The 12906-nt window shown below is 36.5% G+C and overlaps 1 protein-coding gene across 3 annotated transcripts in view; it reads right to left on the bottom strand.

Annotated features, from left to right (window-relative positions):
• Window positions 1-1709: 1709 nt before the first annotated feature.
• PDPK1 (3-phosphoinositide dependent protein kinase 1) overlaps window positions 1710-12906 on the bottom strand; it is a 34850-nt gene continuing 23653 nt past the window's right edge. For all 3 annotated transcript variants that reach the window (XM_086622271.1, XM_086622270.1, XM_086622272.1), the window contains exons 6-14: window positions 12077-12174; window positions 11207-11282; window positions 9907-9975; window positions 9315-9411; window positions 7961-8134; window positions 7349-7566; window positions 6596-6653; window positions 5521-5673; window positions 1710-4930 (exon numbers count right to left, since the gene is read on the bottom strand). In XM_086622271.1, the coding sequence (XP_086478397.1) occupies window positions 4823-4930; window positions 5521-5673; window positions 6596-6653; window positions 7349-7566; window positions 7961-8134; window positions 9315-9411; window positions 9907-9975; window positions 11207-11282; window positions 12077-12174 (1051 nt within the window). In that variant the 3' untranslated portion in view covers window positions 1710-4822. The remainder of the gene's footprint in view (window positions 4931-5520; window positions 5674-6595; window positions 6654-7348; window positions 7567-7960; window positions 8135-9314; window positions 9412-9906; window positions 9976-11206; window positions 11283-12076; window positions 12175-12906) is intronic.

Genomic DNA, 12906 nt, shown 5'->3' with positions numbered 1-12906 from the left:
ATCCATCATTCAGTCACTAACTGCACATCTACAGCACAGAGATCTGTCGAGAGGAGAATAAACGGTCATTAAATTATGAGATATGATTAAATCATCGACCAATAGAAAATTTATATAATAAAGCCAGAAAAAAGGTGTAAAATATAGTTTACAATAATTATTCACATTCAAGGCTGTACATCAATACATACAACACCATGGCCCCGAACATGAATTCAATCCAAATAATTCATATATTAGAATTTAAATAACACAGACTGAACTAGAGGCCAACAAGAGCCAGCAAATAACCTTATAAGAATAAAAATACAAAAGTGTGTCTTACGTCATTGCATTATTTGCTTCTGTTTTCACGAGTTGTTGGAAGAAGGGAGATTGTTTTGTGGTGTTTGTCAAGGGGGTTGGGAGGTTAGGTTTGGGGTTGTTTTTTTTTTTTTTGGGGGGGGGGGGGGGGGGGAGGGGCGGTTTGGTGGCTTTCTTTGCTTTTGTTTGTACATCACAGTTACAGCTACAAACCAGGTAGAGAATATCACACACGTAACTGACCGCCACCAACCTGACAACAGCTAGCATACAACTATCGACTGATTATGGTTCCTGGTTACTATTTTTTCTCTTTTGTCAGATACGGTATTGATAAGTTCTGCTACAATTTAAAACGTTTGCCACATCCAGTCAGAGTAAGTACATGGTCATAGGAAGCTTTGTCAAATAGCAACCATCTACATTCACTGCCATGCTGACAGACAGACCAGGTTATCGGGCGCTTCAGAACCTCTCCAATTGTTTGCTGTATAAAAGTCTTATTTCTTCTAAGACAGAGGAAACATTCTTAAACTACCAGTCTTATCTGGAAGCATGCCCTTTTAGGGTCAGAGAATTACTTGTCAGTAAGCTCACGATCAACTGATTGACAATTTGTGTCATGAAGCTTTGCAGGAGCACTTCCCTTCGAGTAACAAAATATTTGCATAAAATATTACAGGCATTCAGCAAAATTTCAGATATAAATACCACACCTATTTGTGTAATTCACTAGTAAAAAGAATGATCAGAATCCATGGACATCTTTAGGCAACTACTAATACACAAGTTCTTTCCTCAGCAAGGTGTTCAAATCAAATGTTTTGTCCACAGGCCAAATGAAGTAATTATGTTGACTTTACTAAATCATTCGAAGACACTGTACATGTGGGAAATCCTCAAGATTCTTCAAGGTTCCCAGCACAAAATGTAATGATATCAAGCACATTAAATTAAGCGTCTTGAACCATGAAAATGGATTACAATTATTACATCTTTGTTTCAACCTACAGAGTTTTTTTTCAGGCTTATATCTAGCAGAAACTTCACAACTAAATCATGTCAGAAGGAGAAAAGTAAGTGGAGCACAATTCAATAGTATGATGTCTTCAGCATCTAAGTGCTTCGCAAACGAGATCTTAACAGGTAATATCAGTCTGCTCACAATGTCTCAACATCACATTTGAAGCAAGTCTTCCTTAATATAAATCCTTCTGAAAACTGGACTTTAAGGACAATGGTAATAAACTCATCTCTCCACTTTATCAAAATAGTTTTAAACTTCATGTGACTAGGCTGGACACTGAACAGAACAGTGTGATTCAAAAATCCTTTCTAGCAGTAGTACTTCATCCTTTCTTAAGCTCTACCCCACAGAAAACAATATAAACAATATATGTTGCAATATAAACACCTTCCTGAAGTTTAAATCCTACATAAAAGAAAATTACATTACTGCCCAGATTCTTTATAAATGATTGGCAATTGTTCGAAATGCAACAGATGGAATGAATCAATCAACAGATTGGGTTTTCAGTGGGTTTTCAGTGAGGAGTCTGAAGAACAGTCTTCAAGTGTGTAACAACCCTTTTTGTGCTTTGAAAGACCTTGAATAAAGAGCAAAGAAATTAACTGGCTTATCTGCAGCTCTGAAGAACCTCCCTTGTACACTTCATTCCATGAACTCCAGGAATGATTTTCAGCACCTCCAATACACATTTAAGTGGACAAACTGGTGAAACATACTTAAATCCACATGATTGCTTTGTCTGGCCTCATTCTATTCTTCTGCCATCTGTCAAAACAATAGATTTCACTTTCAGTCTAAGACAAATACCTCTCCCAGAAAAGTTCTAGTCTCTTCCCAAAAAAGCAGCAGCTAAGGAAGACCTGACTTGGAACACTGAAGATCTAAGGGGAGAGATGCCTGTAACAGACGCTCACAGTTTTCTACTGACAGTCTTGTCAAAAGAAAAAAGGAATATTAGAATGCAGACATCAGCCTTCCAGACACATTCTTAATAGTTCACTGCTATCAAGATTTCCTTGGCTGAAAGCTTTTGGTGGGCAGGACAGAAGTCTTCTGAGAGAGAATTTTCAAGGTGTGAAAAAGCAGAGTAATTACTTTGTTACGGCAAAATGACTACAAGTCTAAACATTACAGAAAACATGCTTAAGCATTCCTAGATCTCCACCTAGTGAACAAGCCAATGGAGATCGTTCCATCTCCTAATGAAGCTAAGGTGCTCTCTATTAGCAGAGCAACTTTACCAGACTTTTTATGCGAGGTCAAGTTTTGTCACACGGAGTAGCAGTGGCACCATGAATCTTCACCACTGCCAAACTCACCTGTATTAATTTGGGAGTATGTCTACATCTTTATACCAAAGACTAAATTCAAAAGCGGTAGGGTTGCCTCAAGTGGACCCAACATACAGCTGGTATTTGACAGCCAGAGAACAAATAGATATTACTGCAACAAACTTAGAATACATGTCATCTTGGTTAGAATGGTAAATATAGGATTAATACAGGCACAGACAGCAGGTGTTATTGTGCTATTCAGAGTTTAGTGACAAGGAGCATACCTCACATGTGACAAAATTTCTCATCTCAGCCATTTACAGGACACCTTAGCTCCTTTAACATCAGGCACTGTAAGCCCGTGATTTACTTTTGTCAAGTCTGTGTAAATGGTGGCACAACAAAAGACTACAAGAATGCAGCTCCTCCAAAAGAAAAAGAGGCAACTGCACTCTCTTCTTTAAACACTGAAAGATAGTGGAAAAGCTGAACTGTCACCAAGTTCAACCACATAAAACCCTTTTCGAGAGATCAATAATTAATCTCCTTCGCCCTGTACAACAACAAAACATCCAACATTCACGTGTTTCATAAGAAATCCTGATTAAGCCACTGCTTTTAAAATACCGCTTCTAGAACAGTAGACCATGAGGTTTTTTTCAACATTGCAGTAGAACATTTCTCTCTGGTGGAAGGAAAACCACATCATAGTATGAGACCTCAAAATGCAAAGAGATGGTATGTATAGAAGGTGAATAAATAGGTGTGATTTTTATACTGCTTGTAAAACAGGGAAAGAATGCCTTTGTTCAGACCTAGGTCACTCCTCTCTGCAAGGTTCAGGAACACCAGCATGTTGAAAATACCATTAGGGAAGTTGCTTTTAGAACATAGAAAGTTCTATCTTTGCAATATTACAAGAAATGTTTGACCACAAAAGAGCCTTAATTTGAGGAGGATAAGAAGATCGATATGAAAAATATTTTCATTTTATAGATATGCCTTAAGTACCATATATTTTCCCCTTCATATCAATATTTTCCTTTGAATTTTTAACCACATTACTTTATGGATCTAATATTTCAATTGTGTACATTTTCTTCAGAGTTGCTAAATATTTGACCTAGGACCAAAAATAGGATTATTTGTACATCTCACCATACAATGAGACAAAAAAAGGTCAAGTAATCAACTGTACAAAGCTTTCACATTTCCTTCTCTACCCAGGTAAATAGGTTGGCCCCACTAAAATGCACAATACATGCACGCTCTGGAAAGAAAGCTTCTAGCCCTCATCTCCTGAAAAGGTGAAAAACTATTTACTACTTTAATAGTAACCTTCCCCCCCCCATACTAACTAGTTAATTTTTTAGTTAGCATTAGTTAAAAGCATGCTGGTAAGTTTATTGTCCCCTTGATTAAACATACATATGATTAATATTAAAATTTAACTTGAGTGTTTAAAATCTTACAAGCTTCAGAAGCCAACATTTCAATTTTAGAAGACTTTCAGTGCCATGTTCAGCATTTTACTCTCTCACAACCTGTATCTTTGGAGTCTGTCTGCCAGACACATACATCTGATTCATTGACATAATTACTAAAGTACCACATAAATCCTGCAACCAGAACTATATCAGGAATTACACAAGGGTGCGACTGACCTGGCTACAAATGCCATATACTGATAAGCTGGGGAACTGTGAGGAAAGGAAGAGAAAAGAGAGAGGTGGCGCTTAGGAGAGGCGTATAAAAGCTCCCTGATGAAAAACAGTTTCATGATAATCTGGAAGTCACAGAAAACTCCAGCCCCATAAAATGCAAGGCTGGTACATGATTCGGCGTGTGTGCGTGTGGATTGGTTTTAACTCATCTTAAGTGAAGCTGGTAATGCAAGGTCTATCCACTAGTCTGCAGCAGAAACTGAGCTGAAGTGCACAAAAAAGCAAGATCTTCACTGCAATGATATGCATGTGGAAGCCTCAACAGAAGCACAAAGAGCAAGCAAAGCGACCCTGAATTCCATTAGGTTTTTTCTTTTCTCTTTTTTTCTTTCTTTTTTTTTTAAAAAAAAAAAACACAAACAGAACAGAACATTTCAGACATATGCTTCCCCTTGAGATGGTAATAGGTGGGTTGAAAAGATTCCTCTGATCGGCTGCACACAGAGTTCTAGCAGCAAGTAGGGAAACTGGGAGATTTTGGATGAGCTTTGCTATTTAGCAGCATTCTGGTGGTATCTGTGCCGCCAAACTTCATGTATCTTTTTGCACCATTTATGAGCATTCCCACTCGGGTCCATCAGGTAATATGTCCTGTTTGGCTACAAGTGAACAACATTTTAATGAGTACTCCAAACACAGTTTAACCAAAAAGCAGTAATTATTCTGCATCTACCAATACAATAATTATTCAGAAACAGTTAATAAACTTTCCAAAAGTTAAATTCAATTACAGTCATATAACGTTATATATTACTGAATAACCATATATCTGGCATCTCAATATTGTTAAGCAGTCAACTGACAATACATTGTTGGTACATTCCTTGTGATCCAATACATACAAAGACTGCACAATTTTAAAAGTCCTTCTTAAGAAATTCTTTCAAATCCACTTCTAGTTTACTTACACATGAATAATAAAAAAATACACTTGTATTTTTGTGGGAAATATGTATGTCAGGGGTTTTTGGTTGGTGGTTTATTTTTTGTTTTGGATTTTGTTTAGGTTTGGGTCGTGTGCGTTTTGGTTTTGTTGGGTTTTTTCTTTTTTTTTTTTTTTTTTTAAGTTAAGGCTATCAATACTTGTACTTAAGGAATTATATTTTCTCCCGAAAAATTTGAAACAATTTACAATAATTTTTCAAGGACCTTAGTGCAACTTACAAAGAAATTCAAGAAAGTCACTTACTGTGTGAACAAAAAAGGTCTTAAAATTCTTGGCTTCTGGCCGCAACTCTAAAGACCATGGAATTTCTCCTTTTAGAACTTTGTTGACAGGATCCACGTAATACAGGTGGGGCCCTTCTGTGAGCAGCAATTGGCGCCGACGTGCAAACAATCCCTAACAAGAAGAGTAGAAGCAATAATGCAAAAAAAACATGAGGAAAAACTTGCAAGTGTGTAGATCTCTGAATTTAACCACAGAGACAGAATTAAAACAGCTCAGTGATAGGACAGGATAGTATGTTTAAGTTTGAGGGACTTTTTTTTTTTCCCCCCTTTTGCTTTACGTATTTGACCTCACTCCTTTTTTAGGGGGTTGCAGTGCATTCCTACTACATGGCAAAACACAAGTACTATTTTAAGAAAGCATCTTCAAGTTCTAACAAAACATAAACCAACTAGCTGTACAGAGTGAAGCAAAATCTATTTGTCAAAGATTCCAGCACAGAAATCATTACTTGCTATTCTGTGGGGAAAATTAGGAACAAGCAGGTAATAACTTAGATGACAGAGAATCTACGTTCCTCTAAAGCTGACAGACTACCATTGTTCATCTGTACCATGTTAAAGTTAATACCTCAAGTTGTTCTAGTGCCACCTCTGCCTCTCTCAGAGTACAGGCACTAGCCAGATCCAGGAAAAACACCACAGTTAAGGACAATATGGGCTTGTATTTTATTTTCTGATATTTGTGACTCAATACACGTGCAGACATGCATCAAGACAAAGCATCTAGAGGGCTATATCAGATTGTGAGGAGGAAGGGGAACAAAAACTTGTTTACTACAGTCTGGAAATGAAAGTATCAATAGCACATTTACTTATAACCTTTTCCAAAAAAATCAAGAGCACACCACTAAATTGAGAAAAAAATAATCTATTCACAAGAAAACATTACATTTTAAAAGATAAACAAAAGAATTTGACACTTACGAATAATCTAAACAAGGAAGCTCTAAAACAGGTTCCTTATCTATGCTGCAACTGTTGAAAAATATGACAGTTGAATCTTGTTGCAGGGAATTAAGAAAAGCCCTTACCTTTCTTTTGTCCACTGGACCCATTTTTAGGATTAAGTTATTTTCTACAAACTGATGCCTTAAAAAGAAAAGAAAAATAACTATTAGTCCAGAAGTAATTCTTTCACAGAAAGTTTTTATTATTATTATTATTATTATCAAACAATTTTCTGTGTCTCTCCCTAGTGTCACTTTTTCCATCAAAGAGTCCCGAACAACTTTACTAGATGAGTTTTAGACTCTTCCTCTTTCCACACCAAAAAGTTTTTTCTAAACTTTGACAGGGGAAGGAGGGAGGGAGCGAGGGAGGGAGCGAGGGAGGGAGCGAGGGAGGGAGCGAGGGAGGGAGAAACTCTTCTCACAAGTGAAGAGAAATGCTAATAAGTACATGGTCTGGAGGCATTTCGGTTAGATATCAACAGAATATTATCTTTCAAAAAAACCCCAACTTATCACAACTGCAAGAAAGAAGGAATCTTTTCTAGTTCTAGGACTCTGTAGGGGGAAGGACTTCTCAGCACTGGTACAACATCCTTTCTGCTTATTTTAAAAACATGTTCCACAACATCATCTAGACCTTGTAAATTTTAGAAACATAGTATTAGGTTTTTGCTGCTATTGCCTTAAAAATAGAAATAAAGAAAAATTTACTTGCTAATTATTTGCTTGAAGATATTAAGATTGACAAATATTTATTTTGATTCAAAATAACTTATTTTTCTGGATTCCTTACTGCTGTGCAAGTAACAGATGAGCTATATTCAAAGATCTTACCAAGGATTTCCACCAGCTTGTTTTGCCAGAAGTAACCTCTTTTCATCTTCAGAAAACTGTAAATCCAGCTCAAAGGAATTGTTGTCAAGATCATGAATATACTGTTCAATATTCCCTCCTGATGTCTGTGGTGTACTTGTCTCTGGGGCAGAGAGTGAATGGGAAGAGGCAGAACCAGAAACTTGCATGCAACCAAACTGACTCAGGAGATTGTCATACTACAGGAGGAAACAAAATGAAGTAAAGAAATTTTTTTTTATTAAAAAGCTTATTTTGCACTAAACCATGGCTTTGCATTTAAGCATGCTTTTGTTTATTATGCTTTTGAGAAAAAAGACAGCCTACTCTCTACAGATTAACAGGCACTTACCCAAAAAAGTATGCTCGGTCAAAAGCAAGCCAACCAGTACTTTTTCCAAACACTCTATCAGGAAAAAAAGCTGACTACTTTAAATTTTAACCAGCTATTTTATATTAGATTCCCAATAATTGAGTCTTCATTAAAATATAACTAATCAGTAGTTTCAATAAAAATATTTAATATACAATAATTATGCATTAATGAAAGTCTCAGGCAGCATCAGAGCTGAATATAGTGATAGACAAACGTACATTTCCGTAACAATCTTCATCATCCTCTGACATAGCAGGTAAATACGCAGTAAGTTTTGGGGGTGTCTGAAGATGTAGGTTCTCCCACACAATGGATTCGAAAAAGGAGTGAGCCTTAAGAGGTCCATATCCTCCCATTTCTTCACAACCTAATCTGTTGGTAGCATCTAGAACCTGAGCAAATTACAATTAAGTTAACATGCATAAAATAACGACAAGGAAGGGGTGAGCACTGTTCACATTTGCAAAGCAGCATGTGAAAACTTAAAACCAGTTGGTCTCACTGCCCTAAGCATACACATCTAGAATATAAGGAAACTGCTTATAATACAAGATGTTATTTTTCAGTATGTCTTGTCAGCAACATTTGGTATTAGACCAGCTCATAGATCTAGAGAAAGGAGCACTTCTTTGGGTCCACACAACTTTTGGTTTTGTTTCTTCGTAAAGACAGAAACAAAACCAAGCAAACATACAGAGAAGGCCTGATGGAGCATAGCTCATTTAAGTATAGCCCAGCATCACATTTTAGTGATCCAAGAAGCTGTGGAAGCTACAGTTGGTGTCAAACATCAACCTGTCAAGCACCCTAAAACTATATGGTTCTCAGGATGCTGACGCAACCTGGACCTTACTAGGCATCAGGCAGTGGCTTGGCCATAGAGCTGGCCTGGACACAAGAACGCGCTGCTAGGCCCTTTACAATGGTTGTACTCATCATCCACAAACATAAGACACAGAATTTCCTCCCCACCACCTGCCCCATGCTAATATGCCAGACTATTGAACTTCAAAAAGCTTATACCAGTCAAAATCTTCTCTGCATATTAATCTTAGTGTCATGTCTATATCTCATTGATGAGATAGAACTATTTTTTCTTCCTATCTGTCAAATGTTCATACACAGAGTAATTCTGTGGCTGATACTATTGAGACATGCATTAAGTGCAAGGTAATTGCATGCTAAAATGCCAGGTAAGTTGGTTTACATTGTAATGAATAATCTCCCTGCAATGAGTTTCGTTAGTCGTTTCGACTAAACGACTCAACAGAATTAATCTGAGTATCATGTAACCTAAGTATTTGAATCTTAACTTCTCTGTGTAATGGCACAGTATTTAGAACCATTCGCTTCTATTTCATTGAGACATTCCTTGTCCATGCTTTAGAAATCAGATTTAAAAAAATGTAAGTGCTGCTTAACAATGGATGTTGATTTTCAAGACATTCCCCCACGCAGTCAATAATGCTCACAGTTGTTCTTATTACAAGGTTTGCAACAGAGTACGTAGAAACTTTACGAAAAAAAGAACTTAATAATATCGTCAAATCTTCTAACAGCAGTAAATATTACCAATAGCTTTTCAACAAGGTCTTTTGCCTTGGGAAAAAATTTTTCTGGAAAGTCATATTCCAACTTTATTATCTTCTGGAATATAAGATATTCATTTCTGCAAGAGAAAAATACCAGCTCTTGTTATTTATTCTCCACGGTCTTTCATCTTAACAGTGCATATCCTGGACATATATTAAACGGGAGATCCACAACTTAGGTCACATTCTCACAAATCTTCCTAGGGTAAAGGAGTACAGTCTTACAAGTATCTATGATCCTATAAGCACCAGATACTTGAATAATAACAAGAAAAGTTCAAATGGCTCAATACAAAGGTGCCTCATACCCTCTTCATGTAGGCATAGTTACCTTCATAGCATAATTCACATGTGAAATCCTAGTATAAATTAAGGAATCTCTCTCAGAAGCTCGAGTTATAGCTGCCTAAGCATCTTGATGACATCAGAAAGGGTAAATAAAAGCAGGCATGACATTAACACCAACACTGCACCATAAAAAGTTGTACTTCAGAACTGGTAGTAAGGTAAAAGCCTAAACTAAGTCAATATATTTATGATCCACATGTAAAGAATTAGCTTAAATCTCTTACCCAGCTCTAAATGGAGGCAATCCAGCTACAAGCTGATATATTATACATCCCAGAGCCCAGAGGTCGGAGCTTCAAAAGAAAAAAGAAAAAACATAGCATGTTTTCCTATAGTCTTTAAACTAATTTAAAAAAAATTCTTAAGCTTCTGCAAGTTAGAACATCGGATGAACACACTGGACAAATCTGCCTAGCATAATTTCCACACTATTTTCACTTCATTCCTTGACAGAGGAGCAGGCTAGCAACACAACTTTTGAGGGAAAAAAAAGCATACAGTAACCATCCCACAAAAACTGACTACAAGCACAGGTGCAAGACAGCTGAATTCTCAGTAAAAATACCTAATGGGTATGTAATGAGACTAAAAAGAATACTCATTATCCACTACCACAATTCAAAGATGCATCCAACTTAATGCAAAATACGCTCCTTCAGAATTAAAATCCTTTCCTCTAAATATTTTACGAAAAAAAAAGTCATAATACAGCTTTTTCACTTAAAGCTTTTCTTAAGACAAACAAAAAGGCCTGCTACATAGCATGGTACATAGGTGAGGGAAAGCCTGAAGTTTTAGTGTGTTGACCTGAAAGAGTATTTTTTACTTATTTTACCTCAAGGTAAACTATACATAGATTTGATTAAAGCTTAGAAATCCTCATGAAAGACTAAAATACGAACAAAGACTCAAACCGACTCAAATTAAGAGTTTTCTGTATAATGAAGCATTATGTAACTTCTAAGAGGAGATGACAGCCTGATGAAGCCTTTCCATTAGCCAAAATAGTCAAAATCTCTTTACTAGAAGCAAAGGTGGAAAGTCTAATGGTATTTCTACCATTTCAAGAAACACTAGCACAAATTACCAGTTATTCGTATAAGACATCTCTTTTTCCTATGATTTCTCAGTGATTACTTTGATTGTTCTTTCATCATTGCAATAAAATAGATAGACAACAGTCTGTAGGTTACCATCAAGAATCAATTTAAATAAGATAAGAAATTTTTCTGGTTTATTTATGGGTAAGAGAAATACAACTTCACGTTACACACCTCTGTCTCCTGACAACACCTAATTCTGACTGTAGAACTCCAGAAGGTAGATGAACTAAGGAAACCAGCCCTCAGACAAGAAGCAATATTTGTTAAGAAAAAAATATTTCAAACTCTTAAAAAACCTTTTATACTCAAGCATCTCGTTTCTTTGAAATACTAAGCTTGCTTGCTTTATTATCCCCTCACCCCCTATCTAACAGTATCTACACAGAGTCAGTAAGGTTCTGAAATACAGTAGAGTCCTCACCTTTTACAGGCAGATTTCTCTGTCAGCAGTTCTGGAGAAACATACTGTGCCGTCCCTACAAATGAGTTTGCCCGTGCTGGTAAGAAAAATGAAAGAAATAAGCAAATGCATACTCATGGAGAAGCCAAACTCTCCCCTACCCCCATCCAATTAAAAACAAAAAAAACAACAAACACACAACACCAAAACACAAACCCCACCAGAACAAAGGCAATCTATGTTACGCAATGCCGCAAAGAACCCATAGGAATTTCATTTCTCTACACATTCACAAAACCCACTTGGAAGAGACAAATTAATTAAATCTCAGTGCTATCTATTTGGTTCGAGAAGCGAGGCATTTAGGCACTTTGATAGTTATAAAATCTACCAATACTAGCTTACTACATTCAAGTTAAAAAATAAGGTTTATCAAATTCATTTCAGCCTAGTGCTCTTTTCAGGCATTGTTTGCAGCATCATTGATTCACAGGTTAATACTAAGCAACTTGTGTCACAAGAATTCTATAACGTTCACATCTGAGCAACTCAGTCACTGGGGTTAAACACATGGCAGAATAAAAACTTACTGTTTCAGCTGAGCCACAGTAACCATTTGTTTGTATTCTTGCTTTGCAAATGGAAAGTAATTAGAAGTAGTTTAACTTCCCACTGTATTTGGTGATCCAGCTGGCTACACCAAACATTACCTCTTCTGACATAATGTGACCAGTGGCAGTCAAAACTGTTTCAAGATCTCCTAGTGATTTTTTTGGATAAGTAGTAATGATATTTAGAGATTACAATTTGGTAAATACAACACATGTATGTTTTCAAAGGACCACTTACTATAGTTATCTGTGTCACATGATGAAGTAAATAATGGCATACCTTGTCTGCTATCTGCAGATAATACTTTTGCTGTTCCGAAGTCTGTTATTTGAATGTGCATATCTTCATTTAGCAAGATGTTCTCTGGCTTAAGGTCCCTGGAAAGGCAGAATTTTATATTTAAAGAGCACACAAATTAAAGCTGCAAAACTGTCTAGTGACTTACATACGTAATACAGACATTCTATAAACAGTGTTTCTCAGCTTTTCTCCATCAACATGCAGACTAACAGATTTTGAAAAGACCATTAATTAACATTTTTTCTAAAAAGTCCTAAAAAAAAGTGAGGTAACGAATAATCTCAAAACTAAGCTATTGTGCTTCTCACTTGTTCAACAAAAATGAAAAAAACGCACCACCCTTCACTTCCAAGCCTTAATTTAAATAACATGACAGATTGATATGAAAGTAAGATTTTATAGGTCTGTTTATGCACTGCAAAACTCCAGTTAGTCAAAAAATGGCAACGCCTTGCCCACAGCTAAATGTCCAGAAGAGATAAGAACTGTAAACCACCTCCACTCTTTAAGAATGGCATGTTTACATTTGTCACATACAAATCCATGTATAATCTGTCAAATGTATGAATACCATTTGTATTGACGCTACCTCTGATTCTGGTTGAAAAAAAACAGACTTCACAGTATCACACGCAATATATACCAATATAGAATTAGATATCAAGAAGTTCATTAGTAACACCATAAAACACCATAACCCATCCCTGGCAGTGTTCAAGGCCAGGTTAGATGAGGCTTTGGGCAACCTGGTGTAGTGGAGAATTTCTCTGCCCATGGCAGGGGGGTTGGAACTAGATGATCTTTAAGGT

Source organism: Tauraco erythrolophus, chromosome 17 (genome assembly GCF_009769465.1).
Source record: "Tauraco erythrolophus isolate bTauEry1 chromosome 17, bTauEry1.pri, whole genome shotgun sequence".
Taxonomy (NCBI): Eukaryota; Metazoa; Chordata; class Aves; order Musophagiformes; family Musophagidae; genus Tauraco; species Tauraco erythrolophus.
This window is presented reverse-complemented; position numbering and strand designations above follow the sequence as displayed.